The sequence below is a fragment of the Odontomachus brunneus genome, unplaced genomic scaffold, assembly GCF_010583005.1.
Source record: "Odontomachus brunneus isolate Ranch 3 - 2012 unplaced genomic scaffold, Obru_v1 Obru_scaffold_004, whole genome shotgun sequence".
In the NCBI taxonomy this organism is placed as follows: Eukaryota; Metazoa; Arthropoda; class Insecta; order Hymenoptera; family Formicidae; genus Odontomachus; species Odontomachus brunneus.
Window position 1 is genome coordinate 547,400 of NW_022639454.1, and position 23,764 is coordinate 571,163.

At 46.3% G+C, this 23,764-nt stretch overlaps 2 protein-coding genes across 4 annotated transcripts in view; both read right to left on the reverse strand.

Moving 5' to 3' along the window:
- Positions 1–14,220, reverse strand: part of LOC116846278 (potassium voltage-gated channel protein Shaw-like) — a 15,184-nt gene extending 964 nt beyond the window's left edge. Inside the window, exons 1-5 of one of the 3 annotated variants that reach the window (XM_032819924.1) lie at positions 13,736–14,220; positions 10,230–10,608; positions 8,605–8,799; positions 7,354–8,404; positions 18–238 (exon numbers count right to left, since the gene is read on the reverse strand). In XM_032819924.1, the coding sequence (XP_032675815.1) occupies positions 153–238; positions 7,354–8,404; positions 8,605–8,799; positions 10,230–10,556 (1,659 nt within the window). In that variant the 5' untranslated portion in view covers positions 10,557–10,608; positions 13,736–14,220 and the 3' untranslated portion in view covers positions 18–152. Of the gene's footprint in view, positions 1–17; positions 239–1,653; positions 6,272–7,353; positions 8,405–8,604; positions 8,800–10,229; positions 10,609–13,735 lie in introns of those variants that run through there. The other 2 variants (XM_032819932.1, XM_032819942.1) reach the window with 2 other exon arrangements.
- A 2,416-nt stretch (positions 14,221–16,636) lies between these two features.
- LOC116847407 (potassium voltage-gated channel protein Shaw-like) lies at positions 16,637–19,321 on the reverse strand. The gene is made up of 5 exons (XM_032822380.1): positions 18,759–19,321; positions 18,106–18,555; positions 17,555–17,842; positions 17,035–17,244; positions 16,637–16,872 (listed from the first exon to the last, which is right to left on the reverse strand). The coding sequence occupies exons 1-5, from the start codon at positions 19,053–19,055 to the stop codon at positions 16,711–16,713; spliced, it is 1,407 nt and encodes a 468-aa protein (XP_032678271.1). The 5' UTR covers positions 19,056–19,321; the 3' UTR covers positions 16,637–16,710.
- Between the last annotated feature and the right edge of the window lie 4,443 nt (positions 19,322–23,764).

Genomic DNA, 23,764 nt, shown 5'->3' on the forward strand with positions numbered 1-23,764 from the left:
GGGGGGGGGGGGGGGGGGGGGGAGGTCCGAAACCGCGAACACACACATCGCCAGTCGTCACTGATGATGAAAATTCATTCGCGCGGAGCGAGCGATACTTGCTCTCTCAACTTGCCCCGGCGAATCGTGCCGGGAACTGTGTGCTGCAGCCATTAATCTTTCCGTGCACCCTCTTCGGAGTTCTTCAACTTAGCGGCTGCGTGAATAGCGCGCGACCACAGCATAGACCGTGTACTGTCTGTAATAACAAAGTGGTAAAGACGTAACACAGCCCCTCGCGCGCGCCGCACAGCCGGTGGTGCGCAGCCCTGGATATGAAAGCCAGTCTTTAAGGCACAAAGAATCGGGGCGATTGCGAGCAGCGGGCAAACTCAGGGCAATAGAAAAGCGCACGTGAATGAGGACGAATGTTAAAAATGGCTATCTACTAGCGAATTATTCATACGCATTGTTAGAAGCGATGACCGTACGGGGAAAGGGAAGAAAAGATGGCGTAAGTATTCGACTCTGCGAAAAAGCGTGACACGCGAGTATCTCCGAAACGGCTCGAGCTTTCGACAAGTTCCTTCGGATCGTTTGCGTTTCGTGCGAGGCAGTCGAGAGGGGTAGCTTCCTCGGGGGTGGTTTCATGCGTGCGTGCATGCGTGCGTGTGTGCGTGGTGTTCGCGTGCGTACACGGAGAGAATTTTGTAGTAAAAATTGCCATAGAACCTTGTGAGGCGAGAAGCGGATCGACATTCTGCTGACGTGACTGTCCCTTCATCTCATATGCGCCACTTATATCTTAGGGGCTAAAACGTGCTGTTACAAAATTTGCCATGTCTCTAGCGAAATTTGCTATGTTTCTAGCGCGACTACTGAAGAACATGATAAAATTGAAAAGAATTTATATGAGGAGCAAACTACAATATTCTCTCCGTATAGCGATCAAACGGCTAAATCAATGCAAGAGAAGAAATATCAAAAGATCGGATATCGGGCAAAGTTGTGAATCGGAGATTACCTGCTTGCGAAAACGGTAACCATTGAGATATTATATGCGAAATTACAAAATTAAAGGATCAGTCGAAACGCAAGTGCGGGCTCACATATACATACACGAAATAATAATGAAAACGCGTCAATCGCGTCTCTCTAGTCATCGCGCCGTCGACGAAGGAGCATACGGTTTTAAAAGAGAGAGACGTGGCTTAGAAAATACTTAAAAGTTACACGCGAAATGTGTATCATATATATACATATGTATGTCAGGCAGTAATCCGTTTATTGTGAAATGACGCGTCCAGAGAAGTCGGCGCGCGCGTAAAATTCCGGACTTAGAAATAATTCTTATCGCTAGCGTCGCGAAACTTTGCGCGAACAAGCGGATGATGAATATCAAGAGGGAGCAAGTGGGGGAATACACACGAATACGACGAAGGAACCGATTCCAGAGCACGATCGAAACGGGAATGCAGCGACAAATCATGAGGTAAGATCAAGCACTCAGTGTATACATAAATGTGGTCGCGTAACGCGATGGCGCCGTATAAAACTCAGTTACAAAGTAAACGTGTATATATGTATACATGTGTGTGTGTATATATATGTATACATATCCACATATACACACACACACACACACACACACACACACACACACACACACACACACACACACACACACACACACACACACACACACACATGTATGTATGTATATGTATATATGTGTATATGTATACATATATGCACACACACAAAAGCAACTTTACGATTGTGCGCAATAAAATATCGAGGTTACAATACGTACGTATGTGTATACCACAGAGTACTACACTTACATTTTATTCTACATAAGGAGAGATGAGTCGCACGTTATTAGTGTTATTCGAATAAACCGACGCGTCTCTTTGAAGCAGACAGATTTGCAATGCGCGGGATATATACAATGTATCGATCCAATTGTCGAGGTCTCCTGCGCTCGAAAAGAATGCCTCCTTACGGGCTCGTTAATATCGCCATCGACACACGCGAGTCACTTTTCGTTACCGCGGAATCGGATCGAGGAGAGAGAGCGACGGTAACGGTCGTTATTGCGCGGCCGAGTCCAGTTGTCCAGCTGGAGTTGATGAATTACGCGAATTGAGACCGTGAAGAGTCCGGAACGCACTTTTGCGAGAGAATTCGTGAACGCGCAGTTACGGTTAAATCCGTTGTCGGACACACAAGCGACGATTGTTCGCCAAGGGCTCGCCGACTGTTCGGCGAAAACGGTGTATTTTCACTCGATCGCACACGCCTATATATGATATGCTTTTATCGTTCTCTTCTGCACTTCCTTCTCCCCCTTCTCCTCACACAGGCACAACACGCAGATATATACGACGTAGAAAGTGGCGGTCAGCTACTACTGTTACAGGAACGGGGCTGTAACCGGTAGTGCTCCCTGGAGCGCACTCCGTGTGCAAAAGGGCGGGGATACGTTTCTACCGCTGATATTACAAATGATATCTTTCGCGAATTTTTTTTCTTCTTGTCTCGGGGGAGGGCAGAGGAGTTTCACGGATTGGTCCCGGTGATATTCACGATGTGCGACAGGGTGACACGAGAGCCCGCATTCTCACCGCAATTTGCTCGCCAAGAGCCGCGCGATTTTCTCGCCTCTCGCGAGAAACACAGGATCGGACGAGTCTTGGGACTGTCGCGGTGAACAACGAGCATTAACACAACGTGCACTGCGGTGAGAAGCGAACGTCGTACGTCCGCAGATACGTGCGAAGATCTACGACGAGGGTGTGTATGTACTAAGGGTTAGTATCCCTACAGGATAGAACTTGGACTCGCTCCTCAAAATGGCGTATTTAATGTAGTGGTCAAGATTATAAGAAATTTTGGCGCCAAGATTTATAATAAACTTTGGTTTCTGAAGTTCTTATTGTCAACAACTCTCCAATAAAAGTTAGTGTATAGTCAATAGCAACTTACTGAACGTAAAATAAAGAATTATATCCTTTTTCAAAAAAGTGAAATCTATTAATTGAGTCGCTTCATAATCTCGCGATATAATGAATCCTATGATTGGTTCCGCCATTTTGAGAGGTCTGTAAGCCGAACTAAACAAATCTAAAGAATGGTCTATCTTCTAAGGACACCACTAAGGATGTATGATGCGCGTCAATCGCGAAACGAGCATGCGACGGAAGAAACAACTTCGTTAGTGTAATTGAATTTTCTATTACTTGGAGACCAGATGAAAAACTCGGTTATACACTGAGAGCAAAAAATATCTGTAAAATAAGCAAATATTTATTCGATAGATATTTACAACTATATTTGCTTAAATCTAAATTTTTTTTTATTTATAAATCGGAAAAACGATTGTTTTCATGAAAAGCTAAGATTAAAGAAAAGTCTATTCCTCCCTTAAAAAATATTTTATATCAGCAAAAGTAAACATGTTATCAGTATCTACTTAGAATAAATATTATTTATTTTACAGATATTTTCTTCTGTCAGTGTAGGAACAGAAAGATTTCTACGTTTTGATGCAGCTGAATGTTCGGACGAATGTTTTCGGTCACAGTAACGGAGATGTTACTTCCTATCGACGAATTTTTCGTCTGATCCCCATTACACGGACTGAAATTGTTTTTTCGTGCAACGATGCGTTTCCCTACGTGATCGGTTTCCTCTCAGATTTTTGCCGCGGGAGTAACGTTATTAATAACAATGGGGCAGGGGGGAGGGGGGCTGATACAGGGCGGCCTAATATAGACGACGACAGTTGGAAGATGGAACGAGATTCTTCCGCGACGGAACGATCGACGTTTTCCTTTTCTTTCTTTCTTTTCTCCGTTTTTCATCGAGGTGACACGTATAGACTCGAACGATGATATCGACAATAGCGTCGTGTAGCCTCAACGCGCCGCGATAAAGTTTGTGCCCCCGTTTCTACTGTGCGCGCATATCCCTCGCCACAATGTGCCTTGGATCACCGTCTATCTTAAATTTAGAAGCCACGGGTTGATACACGATGTTTACGTGAGTCACAAACACGGTGTGGTCTGGTGGACGGTATTAGATATTTGGCTGCACTCTTGCGGGATATTTTCGTTTTACGCCTGCCTATTAATGATTATACCCGGAACGACGGTAACAAAATTGAGACCGCGGGAAGTAAGTAAAACAGACTGAAAGGTGACTCGAAAAGATTCGTTTGGTCTTCTTGACGAGAGATCAGAAAGAAACAAAGGTGATATTCAAACCGAAATTGCTTTTGATCGCGATGTCGCACGTTCGCAGATGAGAAACACTCGTAGAGAGAGAAAGAGAGAGAGAGAGGGAGAGAGATTACGATTATTTTTGTAACAAATGCTCGAGATGAAAGTAGGTCGCGAACGAGAAACGATAAGAGTATGTGCTCCGTCGCGAGCGTAAATCATAAAACATGTCGTGATACGAGTTATTATCAAACGGAAAAGGATAAGATTCCGTCGTACATGATGATGTTTCGATTATCGATAATACGTAGCGTTAAATACATCGATTCGTTTATACGCTATCATCAATGCGCGAGAAGTGCGTTACTTGGCGAATCCTTAAAAAATACAAATCACGTAAGCGAAGGAAGGAGGTAAGTTACTCTAAAGAAACGAGTTGTCTACTCGCTACACAACTTCTCCTTGATTTCCTAAATGCAGTTTGCTTATTTAGATCGATAAATGACTCGTGATAGTGTAACCGCCGAGAGATTCTCGCATTCACTTCATTTCTCTTTTCGTCCCGACGATATATATCAGGATTGTGTCGCCGATTTCAAGATCACGCGTTTGCATTTTCCACGCGACACGGTCATTTCTCATGTAGACAATGTAGACAATAAATTGTGTGGAATATTGCAATTTATATTAAAATATACTAGAAAGGGTAATTAAATTATGAGTTACCGCAACTGCTTCGGATATTAATTATAAATGCAATATTCAAGAGGACCAACACAAATGTATGAAATTGTCATTGCATTATACGACAGACCGGTAGATTTAAGCTCTTTGTATGGGTGAGAATATAATTAGAGAAAATTCTGTGGAGCTTAGCTCGTTCAGGAAACAATGTTTATCAATCGTTACACATTAGGAAGATTCTAGAGATCAAATAAAAGTACAGGTCTTTCCTAATTAATTAATTTGAGCAAGCCCATACATTCTTCGGACGACACACATAGATTACTCATCGTCTACATATCACAATTTACACGCCCAATCCTGATATATATATACATATATGATATATATCCATTGTTTGTATCCGGAGTCTGCAGTCCAGGCCGGAGGGATTTTTATCTACGCTTCCGCGGGACCAAGACAGCCGGAAGTTTGGGTTAACCACGGCAGTGGAGAATAATCTTGATTGCAGTTTAACCCAAAACCTCCACCGGTCGACTCGGACGGCACGGAAGCCGTAAGTAAAAATTCCCCTAGCCTCAATATACGACCCGCCGAAATGAAACGCGAAGAAAGAAAAAGGGACGCGAAAGGGGATTGATTGGCCGCCGTGAGACTCTCGCACTCACTCTTTCCGTCCCGACGGTACGTATGCCTATTATATTCTGAAATCTAGAATTAAGCAGGAATCAAGATTATTCTCTATTGCTGGGCAGTTTCCAGACGGACGAACAGTCCCGCCGCATCACATGGTATTGCTCGGTAGTGGAGAATAAACTTGGTTCTAGCTTAATCCACGATATATAAAAGGACAAGCTGTAACGTCGCGCATATAATGGCGGCAGCATAGTGGAACGTGCCAATGGAGAATCGGTCTCAAATGCCGAAATCAATTACACGCGCGAAGAATACACAGTCCCAATCGAAATCCGTGCGAACGCGGAATATAACTGAGCACGACATTCGCGCCGGAGAAGCGAAGTGAAAATCTACACCGATGTAGCGCGAGTGACGAGAACGAGGGAGGATGTGTGGGAGGTTGATGATCGATCGTTCTAGGGGGAGTGTAATCAGTAAGAACCGATCTGGCGAGATCTCTTCGTGGGCTACCCTAATCGTAATCTGCCGCGCTAACTCGCACTACTACCGCTAGTGATCGTTTACTGCTTTTCGGACTGCATTTGGGACCAATTCCCAGTTTGGTCAAGGAGAGAGCGCGCTATTAGTTTGGACGAGTGCGCATTCACGGGAACGTTACATCTCATCTTTTTACATCATGGCTTAACCCAAACCTCCGGCTGACTTGGTCCCGTTGGTGCGTAGGTCAGAGATCCTCCGGTCCTCCTCTGCAACCCACCATACGAGAAAAAAAAAGAAAAAGAGACACTAGAGATTGTCCGGCACGGTCGAGATTCGCAAAAAAGTCGCGACCTAGCTCGATTATTCTTTTCTTCTCTTCCTTTTTTCTTTTCTTTTTATTATTCTCGTCAATTTCTCGATATATTATTCATAGCAGGAATGACCTCGCGTGCTGTGCCAATAGTCTGCCTTAGAGACACGTCCAAGAACTTTGTTATATCACGTGCGATTTTTATTACGTACATGTAGCTGGAAATCGTACATTGTGAGCGCACAAATTTATATACATATATATATATATATATATATATATATATATATATATATATAAATAAATGCGAATGCTACGCGCATTCCGACGCAACGTTTTACGTCTCGTGCACGATGACGTGGACATTAACACGCGAAATTTAAATTCGACGGTATACGCGCGAGAGATTATCCGGGGCGCAAACACAGGCCCTTTGAAATGGCAGTTTTGCGAATTGCGATTTATGCTAATTCCCGCTGTGTGCGATCCGCCCATTGTTTTTCGGCTCGCGGTCGTTCGCGATTATATTTCAATAACGCGCTTCGCGTCGTATGTAAATATCGCGCGAATATATACTCGGAGTGAGAGATCGCCTTCAAACAACGCCCAGATAAGTCATCTAAAAGTCCAAGTACAATGCATCGCGTGATGCGGTCTGTCGTGAAAATATCGCGAGCAAAGGTGAGCTATGTAAGCCGCTGCACAAACGAATACGACAATCCATAATCGACGTGCGAGAGCAACGTGTCCCGAATTCAGTCGAACGCGTTCGTCCTACAAACGAACTTTCTGCAGCGAGTCGTTAGATCGCGATGGACAAGCGCGGACGGAATTCGGCGAATTGAAATCACGGAGTTAAGTTGTTGGCTCGTTGTTGCTCCAATCGCGACCCGATCTTTCTCCCGCGCGCAACAAACCGCCGCACACCTCTCTCGCTGTACCTTGCGCTGTCTCGCGGGCATAAATGAATAAAGCTAAAGATCAACAGGGGTCTGGAGAATCCGCTACACCCTCAAAAGAGAGGTGAGCTCGGCTTACCTGCTTTCGTGGCGAACGGATCCTTGGGATGATTCGTCTTAATGGCGTTCATCCTCCGGTTCTGCGGCCCTTGGCCTTGGCCAGTGCACGCGACGCCGGGCGTCTGACCCATGCCGGGGCCGAGGGGCCCGGTGGTGACGCTACCCCCTCCAGACTGCAAATGCGACATTTGCTGGCCGCAACCAGGCGGCCCGATGGTGCCGGGTCCGCCGGGCATGCCGGGTGGCGCACCTGGTGCCCTCACCGCACGTGGTTGCTCAACCGGCAATACACGGCGTCTCTTCTTCGGTAGCTTGGCTCGCGCCTGCGTGTGACTGTAATACATCGCAAAGTTGCTAACGATCACGGGCACCGGCAGGGCGATCGTGAGGACACCGGCCAGTGCGCAGAGCGCACCGACGAACATCCCGATGTACGTCTTCGGCACCATGTCTCCGTAACCGACGGTGGTCATCGTAACCAGCGCCCACCACAGACCAAGAGGTATACTCTTGAAGTCGTTTTTCGGATTGTACTGAGTGCGTTCGGCGTAATAGACCAGGCTGGCGAAGATGACGATGCCGAGTACGAGGAAGAACACCAACAACGTGAGCTCCTTGGCCGAGGCGCGAAAGGTCTGTATCAGAATCTTGAGGCCCGAGGAATGGCGGGTGAGCTTGAACAGCCTCATTATGCGTATGATGCTCAAGAATTCGAGGATGTCGGCGTTCTCCAGGTGGGCGGCAAACCGCTGCAACGCTAAATCGACATAGAAGCTTAAAGTAGCGACCATGTCGATCAGGTTCACCGAGCTCTTGATGAAGACGCAGCGATTCGGGCTCGCTGTGATACGTATCAGGAACTCCAAAGTGAACCAGGCGTTGCAGACGCACTCGATGTAGAAGAAGACGTCGTGGGCGTTGGTGCGGGTCTTGTCTATCACCCAGGACGTCACGTTGTCAGTCTTAACCGAGCGATTCACGATTACCGGCACTCGCATGTCCGGATGGGTTTTCAAGCAAAACGAGAGTATCGAAACGCAGATGAAGAAAACGGAGACTATGCTGATTATCTGAAAGATCATCGGACAAACGATACGCACGTTAGTTTGGCTCGAGCTGGCTACGTGAGATGACGAGCGAATGCTAAAGACGGGCTGAAAACGCGCCTCATTCCTCTTTTGAATCGGACGAACAGGCACCGAATTAAAGTTACGTATCGAAAGCGCTCTCACGTCGTGCACCAACGTCGCGACGCGACCTGAGGTCGTACCTTAGCTGCGACGGAGGAGTAAGGTTCATCGAAGAGTGACCACATCTGGGGCTTGAGCTTCTGCCACCACGTGAGAGATCCCTCGTAGTACGCCTCCTCGAAGCCGAATTTCCTCGCCAATTCCTCTTCGGTAGGCTTCTCGGTGTCGAGGTCCAACCTGTCGAGGACCGTCAGCGTTTCCTGCGTATCCCGATGCTGCGGAAGGGCGTCAGGTCGAAGAGGGTGGGAAGAAAGAGAGATGCAACAACGATTGTTATTCGTACCTACGAAACTCTTTCTCGAATGTGCTTTTTTGTGCTTCGCCTTGGGACAGAGATAAAGCGCGCGTAATAAAGCATACGTTGTGTGCTCTCCTCACGAGTGAGGACGGAACGGCCCGTCTCGGCTTCGCTCAGCCTGCCTGCCTGCCTGCCTGTCTGCCTGCCGGCAGGTTCGTCCGTCTTGCGCATGTATATTTATTCGAGTCTAACCTACATCCGAGAGTTAGTTTTGAGATTCTACTCGCTGAGGATTAATCTGTGGACCGTGCGCTATTGTGCGATTGTGCACCTTCCATACTTTAGACTTTACGCAGTATTATTCATTTCCAAGATGACAAGAGACGGATTATAGGTTGGCTATTCTACCGTCGCTCTCACTGATGTTCGATCTATTTTCGGGCAGCACAAACCGCTAAAGGACGCCTCAGAGATGTCCTACACGGAAAGAAAGAGTTTGGTGGTTGGGTTAAGCAATTCCTAGTGAAATATGAACGAACCCTAGAAAATTCTCTGGTTGATATTACCAGGACTCGGTTCAAGTTGACAAAATTTCTGGCCGGTTTGAGCAGAACTCTGGCAAGATCAACCGAAATTTTCTAGTTCCTTCATATTTCATCAGAAATTGTTTAATTCACTCAAACCATTTTCTTTCCATGTATTGTACTTAAGACGATTCTTTCAGAATATCGTGCTGCCCGCGTTTCCGTTTTCTCGTCAGCTCGGAAACGACGGACATTATAAGTGAATCTAACAGTACGATCTAAAAATTGATCGTAGCGAAATGCGTGCGACGTGAGATCGATCGCACGTGTGCGTGGGTTCTGGACAGAGCGCGTTAAAGTTAAAGGAAACATCGTTAATTACAGGGATTCAGCCGAGAGCACGCGGAGGTGGCAATTGACTCGTGGGCGCGATTCCCGGTATAGAAGACGTATGCAACACTTCCCGACGATATGACGAATCACCGTGCGCGAAAATAGAAGTATACGTTTGTGTATACACCGTGTGGCCCGGTTTTGAAATATGATAGTTATCTCGGGAACCGGCCGCGGAAACTGGCGAATAATGCCCGAGCAAATTGCGAAACGTGTAACAACGTCGGGCCGCGCGGCGCAATCCGCATCGATCAATTCCACAGGATGCATCAAGGTTGTCCGTTGTCACGCCGAGATCTCGCGATGTATCGCGCGATCGGTCGTGAGTTAGCGCGCTTCTAATTCTAGTCCTCGCATCTACACGCGCGCACGTGCACGTCACTCGAAATTCGCGGTGAAGAGCTGGCCGGCTTCGATTACGCGTGCGGCCTTACACACTTGGATGCGATTAGGCGCGTGCACCGGGGTCATCATTGTCGCGCGAATATACCTGCGTGTAGGTCATCCAACAGCAAGGCTCGACCTGATTGGAGTCGAGCCCCCAGAATTCGAGCTCCTCCTCGAAGAGCGGACCGCACACGTCCGTGGGATAGTGCAGCTTGCCGGTGCGATAGTAGTTGAGTACCTGGGCGAAGACACCCGGGTGCCTGTCGAAGAAATACTCGTTGAGGATCGGGTCGTAGTTGGCGAGCGCCTCGGTCAGCCTCGAGAGCCTCGTCGCCGGGATCTTCTTCAGGGTCGCCTTGTACGTCTCGTGCCGGATTCCGCCCACGTTCAGAACCACGCGGTTCTCCGCGTCCATGTTTATCAAGTTCATTTTGATCACGGCTCTGCTACCGCCGACCCCGACTCAAGGAAACCCATGAGATCTGCGAACAATTAGCGCTTCTAGATCGCGTGATCTCGAATCGGCCGCTTTGTCGTTTCCACCGCGGGGGGCAATCGAGGGCTGCCGTGCGGTCAGCCAGCAGAGCTCGAGGCTCGCTCGAGCTTCCGCGATTCGCGCCCTTTTAAACGGAGAAAATTCATTATCGGGTTATTTAAGCGAGAATGAATTTCGAATTAATTTGATTAAAATTTCGGACACCCCCCTAATGGTCGCCGAAATCAAATTGCGGAACTTTCGGCAGTCTCATCCGGCGCGGATGAGATTGCTTTGTTTCGTTGGAGAACACGTGTGGATTTCTCAATGTTATGTCGGAGTCATCGCGCGCGAGGGTAAAGCTTAATTGCGCGAAATTGAAACGCGGAACGCGCGCGACACCCATAATCTCGTTCCATTACGCATTAAAGTCATGTTCGCGCGCGATTAACGCCTAAACCGGATTAGTCCAGAGCTGCGCTCTCGTCGCGCGAGATGATTTTATCCTGACGTATCCTCGCATATCCCGGTTCCGTCAACTGCTTGCTTTGATATCCTTGTAATCGCATTCGGAGTGCATTCGGTACAGTCGACGGACCGTGTCCTAATGGTGTCATTGCTGCTTTGAATTCCGCTCGTTATGTTTCAAAGACCGCGCGGCGACGGCGCGCGCAAAACGGGATACCACTCCACTTAATATAATCACGATAAATGTGACGCTTGACATTTAATCAGGAGCTGCTTACATCACAAGCTTACATCACGTAGTCGCTCGTGGCTCGCAAACACCGGAATTTGCTCCGGCTCTTTAAAGTCTCGCGTTTCTTGCGTGAGAAAAGAAGAGGAAGAGGACTACATTCATCCGACTTTCGTTTCGCGTCTACGCAATGCAACGAGCAAAAAAGGCAATAATTAAAGTGTACAGGAGTATACAAGATGTTGTACTCAACATATAGATACTCAGTACGACTGGTGTGATCTGTGCGTTTCGCTGATAGGCGCGCAAAGTCCTGCGTGATCTTAGTAGACCTTGATGGAATGCTCACTTGCGTACTTTCTTTCCTATGAAGTTTGCAAAGTGAGCATCACTTTTACACAATTACGCACGCCTACCAGCGAAGCCAATAGATAACCCGTCGTATTGACCTGTATGCAAGTGCAACAGCTCGTACACTGAGATTACAGCAGCAGAACCCTGAGATTACACGCGATCGTGACACGAAACGAGAAGCATACGCGGCAAACGGAATCGAGAATAGGATTAAATTGCAAATGAAAAATTGAAACGCACGCGAGAGACTGAGAGAGAGAGAGAGAGAGAGAGAGAGAGAGAGAAAGCGATGGAAGCTGTTGTGAAATCGTCTATCATAGCTATGCCGCACGGTTATCTCGCGCGTGTGACATCCTCCACGCTCGCTCGCGACCGTTTCTCATCGAGTTACTTGAGGCGTGAGTTCGCCTCTCGAGCGGGAACGCTCTCGAGTAACCTTTCCGTGGCCATTTAGCATCGACGGTCGCGTACCTGGCCGCAAATTATGCAAGTGGAAATGATTAAAACCGTGCGATACACCTCGATTACGCGCGGTACTTCTTGTCTCATTATAAAGCAGGGCACGGTCAAGTTCAAAGGGGGATCCGGCGCGCAGATGAGATCATACGTACGTACGCGATGAACGCTTATATAGCCGCGTGATATTTTGCCGCGTGAAAATGAAAAAAGAAAATGCAACGAGGGGAAAAAAAGTAGTAGCGTGTAGCGAGAAGGGCGGCGCGTAAATCAAAGGGACCGGAGCGTGTATCGGTTTTTCAATCCTGCGCGCGTGTCGCTTTGTGTGCCAACTGCTCGCAGGCCTCCGTCACGTGACAAGCCGACAGGCCATGTTCCCGCGACTGTTCCCGACGGTACGGCCTTTCAATTATCGCATCACACGCTCGGGGTGCGCGGTGTCGCGAACCACCTGCCAGCGAGTGCCACATCGGGGGCTCTGACGTGCACCAGGCGAGGTCGACGCGCCTGAGTCCTCGAATTAGCGCGCATGGACGTGATTCTAAATCAACCCTGATCGCGCGAGCCGCCGCCGGTGGTGGAAGTGGAGGTAGTGATGATAGTGGTGGTGGTGGTGGTGGTGGTGGTGGTGGTGGTGGTGGTGGTGGTCGCCGCGGCGGGAAACGTCTAGTAGCGACGAAATCCGATCGAATCCTCGAGGTCGGTGCGCATTCCCGTGACGTCATCCGCGTATCTTCGCACGTGCACGAGCGAGCGCATCTCGGATGATCGACCGCGGAAGTCTCGGCTACGTCCTAGTTTTTACGCGAGCGAACCTAACGAATCGTTTGTCCACGAACGAGCTACAAATTAGCGTTAGGGGTCGACGGCGACGGCGACGACGACGACGACGACGACGACGGCAGCGGCAGCGGCAGCGACGGCGATGGCGGCGGCGGCGGCGGCGACGGCGGCGGCGGTGGCGGTGGCGGTGGCGGCGGCGTCAGGCGGCGTCGGTCGACCCCTTGTCGCGCGCGAGAATCGATAGTCTGCGTGCACGAAGGGCCGATAAGCGCCCCGTACGGCTCGTCGACACCGCCACCCGCGACGTTTCGCGTCGCTTCCATGGATATTCCGACACGGATACACGAGGATACGCGTCCGCAGAACACGCTCATGAATACTCCACGAAACGTCGGAGCGACCGTACCGGCGAACGCAATGGTTAGGGGTGAGATGGCCGGTCCGATAAATCAATGGGCGTTAGACCGAACGAATGTTAGGATATTGGCATAGGTCGGCATCGACGCAGATTGGTCAACCGAGCTGGCAACCGAGTGTAGCAACACGGACTCGTTCTCGACGCGCTGAACAAACGCGAGCGAATTCGCGACTCGCCACCGGATTCGGACACGAGCGAAACGTGTCGTCGGTTGAACAGCGGATCATCCTCCACCAAGACTCCGCGGATTACTCGCGCGATTTGATGTTCCGGAGACACTCGTCGAGGACAGGTGTCCCGCGTGGTGCAAGGAGCGAGCCCTCGTGATCGACACGTTTCCACTCGAGCACGCGGACGTGCTCTTTGCTCGGCTCTCGCACACTTCTTCGCCAAATCCTTAGAAGCTTTTCTCAGGAGGATACCCACCCTCGGTCGCGCTTTCTTCATGTCTCGAAGATCTTCCACGACATCTCGACGGCACTGCTCCGGTTCTCCGTGTTCTCCATGTCGTCGCTGTGACGATGACGATGGCGCCTCGCAGAGTACACCGATTTAACGGACGGGCTCTCGCACAATAGGCACTATGTCGTCCTGCGTGCTACGTCCTGTTCACGAGCGAGTCCGTTCGTCCTCGTTTTCTCTCTCGCTCGCTCGTTCGCTCTCTCTCTCTCTCTCTCGCTCTCTCTCCCTCTCTTCGGCAAAAGGTCAGGTCAGGCAGGGAACGCGCCGTGGTCGCAGAGGGCGTTTTCCCCGTCGCCGAGCTCGCGATGGATCATCGGCGGCGGTCAAGCCTTCATCGCGGCGCCACCCGACACCACCATAGACGACTCATCGTCGTCGCCGGCTCGCGTCGCCTCCGTGACCGACCGACAGCGGATGACGAGGAATCCTCGGGGCTCGGTTGCGGCTCGTGCGCGTACGGGACTGATCTCGAACGAAAGCGACATCTCCGACGAAGGACGGCGGAGGCGTCGGCAGAGTGGGGTGGCGTCGCGACGGCGACGGCGTGCGAAGGGCGAGCACGCGCATCCGCTTCGAGCGGCTTGCCCAAGTGCCAAGCGACGAGACGACCACCAAGTGGCCCTCGAGTTGGACCAACTTGCTGACCAAGGCGATGGGATTCCGGGTTGTCCTCAGGATTATCCTATGTCCTTAGGAGTAGAGGTTTCTATATGGCTCTCGTCCACGTTGTTGCATACGTTGTAATCTTCGTGCCGATGGAAACGCGAACACGCCGTATTCTCATTCACCTTGATGTGACTCTGCGTCACTTGTACGTTGAAACGTTAAAGAGATCGGTATTATTGGATATCGCAAGCTACACCTGGGTGATACTCGCGATTACCTTTCTTTATCTCTCTATCGTTTAGCGGATCGATTTCCGTCTGAAATTAACCACGTCTTCGGGGTTGAGTCTCTCTTTCAAGGCCGCTCCGTCCGCGATTAGCATCGCGCGATTAAAAAACTCCCCCAGTCGTTTGATTGCGAGTCGAAAACAAGAGAGAGAGAAAGAGATACTTGGGTCGATCTATGCGGACATTCCTCTTTTAGCCCGCGCGCGCTTCTCTTTCGATCCCCCGACAAGATCGTCGATTTTTCACGGCGAGACAATCAAAACCCGCGGGAAAAATAGGAATTACCTCCTGTCGCACGACTGCTTTTTATAGCTCGTGAAATACGCCTCTTTATCTCTTCCTTCTTCAGCCTTCCCCTTTATTTTCCTTCCCTCAACCACCCTTTTCCCATCTCCACTGCGGGTCTCGCCGTATAATGTGTTAAAGGGAGGGCTGATACTCGACAGTGAGATCGCGCTGATCGATCTGCAGGGCTTTTCAATTTCAGCTAAAAACGACTGCGCACCTATTTCTCATTGACTTACGAACATGCTGATCATTTTTTATCTTTCTGCGCAATCTGCCCGATAACAGAGCCGACAGAATTTGACATATCGAATCTCTTCGTTTCTCAAATTATCTGTCCTTCTTATGGACTTGGGCGACATCATGGGGGAAACATTGGATCGAGTGTTTTTATCGTTAATTGTTGTTTATCAGTAACAAAAGTGAAGCATGTGCTAAGTAATTGATACATCCCAGATACGAATTTTACATTACCCTTTGAAGCATCGAATTTCGACTTCGTTAAAGGTATCCGAAAGGGGATGATCGATTCGACGTTAATGACGTGTGCATAGTCTGTCTCGGGGAAGGAAAGGGCCAGAAATACTCAAATTAGCGCGTCGCATTTTAAATACGCCAGACGAGAATTACTCGTCGCGTCGGATGTCTATCGAATCGATAAGGCCCGAAAGCCCAAAGGAGTTCAGAGAACCGAGCGGATCGTTCGTTTCCTCGAGGAAATCCCGTATTAATGTCCATCCTTCTCGGGAAAGCCGCCGAGATCTAAATTTAGAACGGCTCTCATTTGTACAGCCCTCTTGTTTCCTCTGATTTTTGCGCAACTTCCGTGCAAACCAACCGACAGGTAAGCGAAATGAAACTAATCAGATTGGCCCGTTAGTCGGCCAAAGATAGTAGTCGCGAGTGGAGGGGGAAGGGGGGCGGGAGGGAGGAATATATATCGCACAGGCGAGTTCGAAGAGTATCGATAAAACGGGACAGGTTGCGTAGAGGTGCGTGTTAGACGCGGAGTGTCGCGTTTACGCGACACAACGTCTCACGAGTGGATTCGCAGGGTATGCTCCGTGGCCGCTTCAGCGGGGTCGTCGCTACTCTCGAGCGAATTTCTCCACCGGTCGATGGCTTACGCTTGCGCTCTGTTGCCACTCGAGCAGCAGCAGCAGCAGCAGCAGCAGCAGCAGCAGCAGCAGCAGCAGCAGAAGCAGCAGCAGCAGCAGCAGCAGCAGCTATACTCCACAGCTGTGCGCCGAATTTACGGCCACGAGAATGGCCTCGACACTCGCCCATTAGACGTGCTTCACGGTGAAGAGTATTACCGTTCGATAACCCGCAGATAATATCGATCATCGGCGAGACTATCGCGAGACGCTCTGTTATCGCGAGACACTCAGTCGACCTGGTCTCTTTAAAACTCGATGTAGGAAAACTTACCTTCTCTGGTCCTGTCCGGATCGAAGAGGCCAAATTAGTCGTTCGATGAATAAATCAACGGGACGGACAGCATGCGCGTATGATTTATGGATGAGCGATTATCGAAGATAATCGATCGCTAGCGAAATACTGTGTCCTCCTTCGTGGCTTTCAAATCTTGATAGTACCGCGATAACATCAGCCTTTTTTGTTATACATATGTACATATAGATTCCATTCTTGGGAGGGAAAGATAAAGAACATCTTCTGCTGCGTATATTTGCCAAGAGCAAATTCAAAGATAAAATTATTACGCACACGTCGATTTCTTGTGATGACAGTCAAATTTCATTACACAACATTATTTAATCCGGTCGAGTACATTGACTTGGAAGCCAGACTCGTTAGAAATCGACGATCTCCGCTGTCGATGTGATTCCGATGCGACGACCTCGGCCGTCTTGGAGTAACAGGTAGAATTCTTCTTCTCTGTTTCGGTAGTTTGCTGCGTGCCTGAAAATTCGCGATTAATCCTTTCGTGACACTGCACACACCTGCACAACTTTCGTGGCTGGTTTAAGATTCGTTTCATCGATTAAACGGCAATGTTGTAATTGGATGGTTACACGCGGAGGGAATTAGTAGACGCGCGCGCGAGGGATATAATGTGAGCACCTGCGTATGCGAGTAGAACATGGAGAAGTTGCTGACAATGACTGGAACCGGAAGAGCGATAGTAAGGACACCCGCCAGAGCGCACAGTCCGCCGATGAACATGCCGGGGAAAGTTTTCGGTGTCATATCGCCGTAGCCTACAGTGGTCATCGTGACCAAGGCCCACCAAAGGCCTCGCGGTATGCTGTCAAAATCGTTGTCAGGATTTTCCTGAAAAGTGTCCGTTGCGTTACTCGAGCCACTGCTCGGTATCAGCTACTCGAGAAAGCAGGCTAGAACTTTGATGGTCCTTGAAACTACCATCTTGCATCTTAGAAAAATTAAGTTGGACAAAATTTCTTTAAATTCATTTTTTATATCTATTCTTTTACGACAGATATATATTTTAAAGAAAAGAAAAGAATGGAGAACTTGAGATCATATGTCAAATTTTTCTCAACTAAAAATTAGAATTTTTTTTTATCAAAATGATATCCAACGTCCTTAAGATATTTCTACTGCTAGAGAAACGGAGGTGTACCTGCAAACGTTCCGCATAAAATATGAGACTGGCGAAGAGCACGATTCCGAGCACGAGGAAGAAGACCAACAAAGCCAGCTCTTTCGCGGACGCCTTGAATGTGTGGATAAGGATTCTAAGTCCGGGTGAGTGCCTCGTCAACTTGAATAACCGTAGAACGCGCGCTATCGATAAGAGCTCGAGATAGAGGTTCGGCTCCGCCGAGAACTCCGTGTAGAAGCTCATCGTCGCTACCAGATCGATCACGTTGACCGGCGACATGGCGAAACGCTTCAGGCTAGGACTGACCTGCAATTAATTCCACAACGTCGCGGTGTATCATCCAAGCCGCGGCAAGATGAAGGCGACTACTTGTTAATTATATCAATCGCGGAAATGCCGCGTGTTGCTTTTACATAGCGAGGTGTCGAGATAAAGAAAAAAACGAAGACGTGCACGCAACGATGTGAATCGTTTATTTCGAGAGCAGTTTTACGTTAATCGATCGTGTCTCTCGTGGCGGGCAAAACGGTACTTAAATGTAGAGAAGAAAGAGCACAGTACGATCATACGAGACAGCGGAGCACGATCTCCACGGTGAACCAAGCGTTACAGGCGTGTTCCAAGTATAAGAATGCTCGATGAGGGTCGGCGGTGTTTCCGATATCGCTCGAACAGTCTTCCGACGATTCCTCCTCGCACTCGTCCCCCGATGGTTCGGCCGACGCGTGACTCTTCACGCAGAAGCACAGCACCGACAGACAGGTGACAAGCACCGACGCGCAAGCTATGCACTTAGCCGTCAACGACGAGTACGGCTCGTCGAAGAGGATCCAGAGGCGAGATCGCAATCTTTGCCATCTCGTCAAGGTGCCACTGTGATACTCCTCCTCGAAGCCGAATGCCCGCGCGATTTCCTCGTCGCTGAGCTTCTCGCCCTCGACGTCGAGCTTATCGAGGATTGCCAAGGTAGCTTGCGTGTCTCGGTGAACGCTGTACGTACTCCAACAGCACGGCTCTACCTGCGGTAAGTCAACTTAATTAAGGAACTATTAAAGAACTCCGTGGGCGATACGATCGACCTGTGCGCCGATGAATTATGTCGAGTCGTTTCCACGTAGAGTGAAGCGTTAAAAAACGTCACGAGCCTGGGAATAATGAAGAACGAAACGGGTGAAATGAAGATGAGGAAGAAAGGTGTACGGGGTGAGGATACGAAACCGACCTGATTCGAGTCCAATCCCCAAAACTCCAGTTCCTGCTCAAAAAGCGGGCCGCACACGTCTACGGGATAATGCAACTTTCCCGTGCGATAATAATTGAGCACTTGCGCGAAAACACCCGGATGCCTGTCGTAGAAATATTCATTCAAAACCGGATCGTAATTCACCAAAGCTTCCGTCAACCGCGACAATCTCGTCGCCGGGATCTTCTTGAGCGTCGCTTTGTACGTCTCGTGTCGAACACCACCTACGTTCAATGTCACCCGATCATTCCACTTCTCGTCTCGCCGTTTCTTCATTTTGGGTAGCTTCTTCTCGAACAGTATGCGCAGAACGGGATCCGTTACAAGAGGAAGTTCAGGCAACGATTAAACGCAGCGCGCATATTTCGCGTCAATTGGCACATGGTCTGTACTTTAATTTAATTACTCATTGTCAAAATTCTTACGTGCATCTCCGCTGATTCGCGAGAAGAAAAGAAAAAATGAGGCAGGAAACACCGAGCGAGAAAATGTCTCGCAGTTATACGCTCTGCATCAGCGGAGTTCGTTTGATGACTATTCGACGGTGGGCGCAACCATCAGGTTCGGTAAAAAGGAGTGACCCACGCACGTACGTGCTTTCCTGTTCTATAAATTCGCGCGTGTTTATTTGCGTGGCCTGCCGCACACATTCGAATTCCGTCCAGTTCAGTAGGGTGTAAAGTCACGCACACAACTCGTAGCTTCATCGAGCTTCCTTTAAAAAGCAATGGAGAAAAAAATAGCTCTCAGACTTCGTCTTTTCCTATATAACGAAGACAATGGCGTCTGAAATATTTGCCGGAATCAGCCACACATCATACACATAAATTATATTGTACACCCGATGTTTTATGAAATAGAACTACAACAAAATATTTTTTTGCGTATATTTAGAATATTAAAATATGCATATATTAATTTTCTTTTGAAAAATATATTGATTACCTTCTTGATTCTTATAATTTACATTTAAGAACGTAATGACTCGTGTAGTTAATTATTATGAATAGCAATTATCTATAAAATTGATTATAATTTCAGTAATATAAGGTAATTTTTATGTTTTTTAATATAGATACAATAATTTAGGTTTAAAAAAAAAATAATTTATCATATTCGGAATCTGTCGGTACTAATGAAATCTGCTTTGATGTTTCAGGTATGTAGTTATCATACATGCGACCTCTCTGCAGCTACTGAAGAACTACGGTCGTATATTGTAAGCTGCTTTACTCGGGTACCACTAGTCCATTTCTATCAAGTTTTTAATACAACATTGTTACAAGTTGGTGATCCAAAGACCAAATAGCTGTAGTGAAAATCGGAAAGCGTGTTAATTTTACTTTCATTTCATAAAAAAATATCCATGCTACGTGCGATCATATTATATTATGTATAAATTATTATATTGTATATTATTCATATTTTATATTGTAAGTATTTAAATAGGATTTTTGAATATTTTTAATAAAAGTACAGATTAAAAGTTTACGCTGACTGGATAAATTATGTACACTATTATAATATTATAGCGCTCGCGTCCGGACAATCAATTCTCACATCAAACTTCGTCTCCAAAAGCGAGAGCGCAACAATATATACATCATTAAATATAAGTATGTATACGTATAGGATATTCTACTTTAATTTTCGCTCTTTGAAATTTTAAAAACTAAGAGTTTTGCACAAAAATTTTTCAAATAACAATGATGATTGTTTAAAATATTTCTGGCAAACTCATAGTTTTTAAAATATTAACATGTAAAAGTAAATCTGAGGAAACGCTCATATTACTTATTTAAGTTTAACGTTTGAATATAAATATATTTGATTGTATTATATATTTGACATACTTTAATGCATCTATTGTACATTATATATATATATATATATATATATATATATATATATATATGTGTGTGTGTGTGTGTGTGTGTGTGTGTGTGTGTGTGTGTGTGTGTGTGTGTTATAATAAACTAAAAAATAAAGATTTTTTATTATTAAATAACAATTATTACACCCATCCAACTTATATTCTTCATTTGAATGTAATAAAAAAATATTCATCTTGTATCTATTTCATATATTATATACAAATTCAGAAAATCCGCAATTTTCACATTTTGATATCAGGAAAACATCATCACTAAACAGCTGGCAACAGGTTCTAGCGGAAATACTTTTTCTCATATTCTATTTTTCTGATACAAATCCCCGAAAGTAGAGAAATCTAGTTTGTCAATTTCCGCGTTCTGATACTAGAAGAACATCAAGACACAAGAGGTAACAGGAGTTAACGACGACAACTTGGAATACCTCTTCGCACATTATATTCTCCTGACACAAATCCTAAAAATTAAAGAAATCTGCCGATTTTCGCATTTTAGTATCAGGAGAATATGAAGACACAAGAGGTAGCAGAAGTTTTTGATGAGAACTCGAAATACCTCCTCGCATATCCTATGTTCCTGATACAAATCCTCGAAATTGAAGAAGGTTTGCCGATTTTCGCATTTTGCTATTAGGAGAACATGAAGACTCAAGAGGTAGCAAAAGTTTTTGGCGGGAACTCGAAATACCTCCTCGCACATTCTATGTTCCTGATACAAATCCTCAAAATTGGAGAAGGTTTGCCGATTTTCGCATTTTGGTATCAGGAGAACATGAAGACTCAAGAGGTAACAGAAGTTTTTGGCGGGAACTCGAAATACCTCCTCGCACATTCTATGTTCCTAATACAAATCCTCGAAATTGGAGAAATGTTTGTCGATTTTCGCATTTTGATATCAGGAGAACATGAAGACTCAACAAGTAGCAGAAGTTTTTGGCAGGAACTCGAAATACCTCCTCGCATATCCTATGTTCCTAATACAAATCCTCAAAATTGAAGAAATCTGGTTTGCCGATTTTCGTATTTTGGTATCAGGAGGACATATATATTCCCAAGAGGTAGCACAAGTTTCCGGCGGGAACTTGAAATACTTCCTCACTCATCATATGCTCCTAATACAAGTCCACGAAATTGAAAAATTTCTATTTTGAGTTTTTCGCTCTTTGATATCAGGTAGATATAATTATTAAAGTGTTGGCAGGAGTTTCTGATAGAAATACGAAATACTTCCTCACTCATATGTTTTTCAAACAAATATATGAAATTAGTGAATTTTTGCTTTCGCACATTGATAGTGAGAGAATATTATATACAGAGAGATAGTGTAGAGTTTCTAGAAGTAATTTTTTATATTTTTACTTTTTGTTATGATGGAAAAGAAATGGCATAAATAAAGTGAAACAACCATGACTAAAAAATCTACATTTATTTATATTTAAATACACTACACTTTAGAAATATCGTAAAATATTATATATATATTATAATAATTTATAATATATAGTACATATTATATATATATATATATATATATATATATATGTGTGTGTGTGTATATATTTCATATACATAAATATATAATGTAAGCTGAAGGCAATGGGTATGTGAATGTAACAGATTATGCACAATATTTAATTGAAAATATATTTAATTAAAATTTTGTACTAAAAAATTTATTCGCAAATAAGATTGAAATTTATTTGTGTATATAATATGTATAGAGATATACATATAATCGAATATAATCGATGATTAATGAACTCATAATAATATATCAAATAATAAAGTATTAGGGATACCAATAGAATTATATTAATAGAATTTGATACATTTTAATCTAATGTGTTCTTTAGTATAGTTTAATATGTTCTAATATAATATAAAACAATGTGGTACAACATAGTACAACGTAATGCAATTTAATATAGTCTGATATGATTGATATGAAATAACTAACTTATTATTATTAGGCAAACTAGCATTTACTGCATTTGCCAGTTTCTAGTCTCTTTTCCCCTTTTACCTGAACTATATCTACTGCGCATTGAATATTTGTTCTCTTCTGTAATCTAAATAACAATCTTCAAGTCTTTTAAATTCCGCGAAGTATACTTCTTTCTGGAATAGTTTAGTTTTACCTCTACTAAATGCAAGGGTTACTCAGATCGTGTGCGATGTTAAGACACTACCGCGGTCGTGAGTATAAAAAAATAATAAAGTATATGTCACGAGAGACTGATGAAGATGTTGATCGTCTCAAGACTGCGTCAACGAAAATACACGGAACGCGTGTCTCTTGAACTTTACAGGGTGGTTCCGGCCTTTCGACAAAGAGGGTGACGGCGGAAGGGTGCGCAGGAGCTCCATCTGGTCTTGACGTGGCCGGTCACTCGTGTAGGCTCTTTCCTCACGTCGTGCTCGTAGGCGTCGGTATTTCCGCGCGCATGTACGTCGTGAAACGTGGGCGTCGCGGCTTTAAGGACGGCGCCCGTCAATGACGTCATATTTGTTTCATTCCACCGTGCCAGCACGCGTCCGGCTTGTCTTTTCAGTATTGCAACTGTGTCATCCCGTTTATCTTGCTCCCTTCTCTCCACCCTTACCACCGCCACCGCCGCCGCCGCCGCCGCCCTCATTCATCGCTCCGACGTGCCAGTTGTACTAGCGTGTTTAACGCGTCGCTTTTTTATCATACCTCTTTAGCTAATGCCATTGTCCCGTATGCGCACGTGCCCACGACGGAACTGTTGCCGCGTTCATTTCCTGGCTTACCTTTGATTCCGTAACGTCATTACAGCCTGATCATCGTTCGGCTAATTGTTTTACCAGCGAGGGATAGCTCGTTGTCCAGCTAACTCCTCGGCAAGGATGAGGTTGCTTCGCGGTAGCGGGACTTTGGGCAACTACTAAATAGAAGGGAATATTAAATATGCAGTGAAATACAGAGGAGTGTGGAAACAAACAGAAAGGAACTCACAGTTATGGATATATTGATAAATAGCATTAATTAATTAGGTCACGATTTTCCGCCAAGTAGGTCACCTTTACCTGTACACTCTACCCTGCACAGTGATCCATCGATATTGGCACGGCG

What these genes read in the sequence shown, in the direction of transcription:
- LOC116847407 (XM_032822380.1), bottom strand. Translation starts at nt 19,055, where the DNA reads ATGAAGAAACGGCGAGACGAGAAGTGGAATGATCGGGTGACATTGAAC. An exon ending in GGGGATTGGACTCGAATCAG is followed by an intron (nt 18,556 to 18,758) that starts GTCGGTTTCGTA and finishes GACTTACCGCAG; the next exon opens with GTAGAGCCGTGCTGTTGGAG. An exon ending in TTTATGCGGAACGTTTGCAG is followed by an intron (nt 17,245 to 17,554) that starts GTACACCTCCGT and finishes GACACTTTTCAG; the next exon opens with GAAAATCCTGACAACGATTT.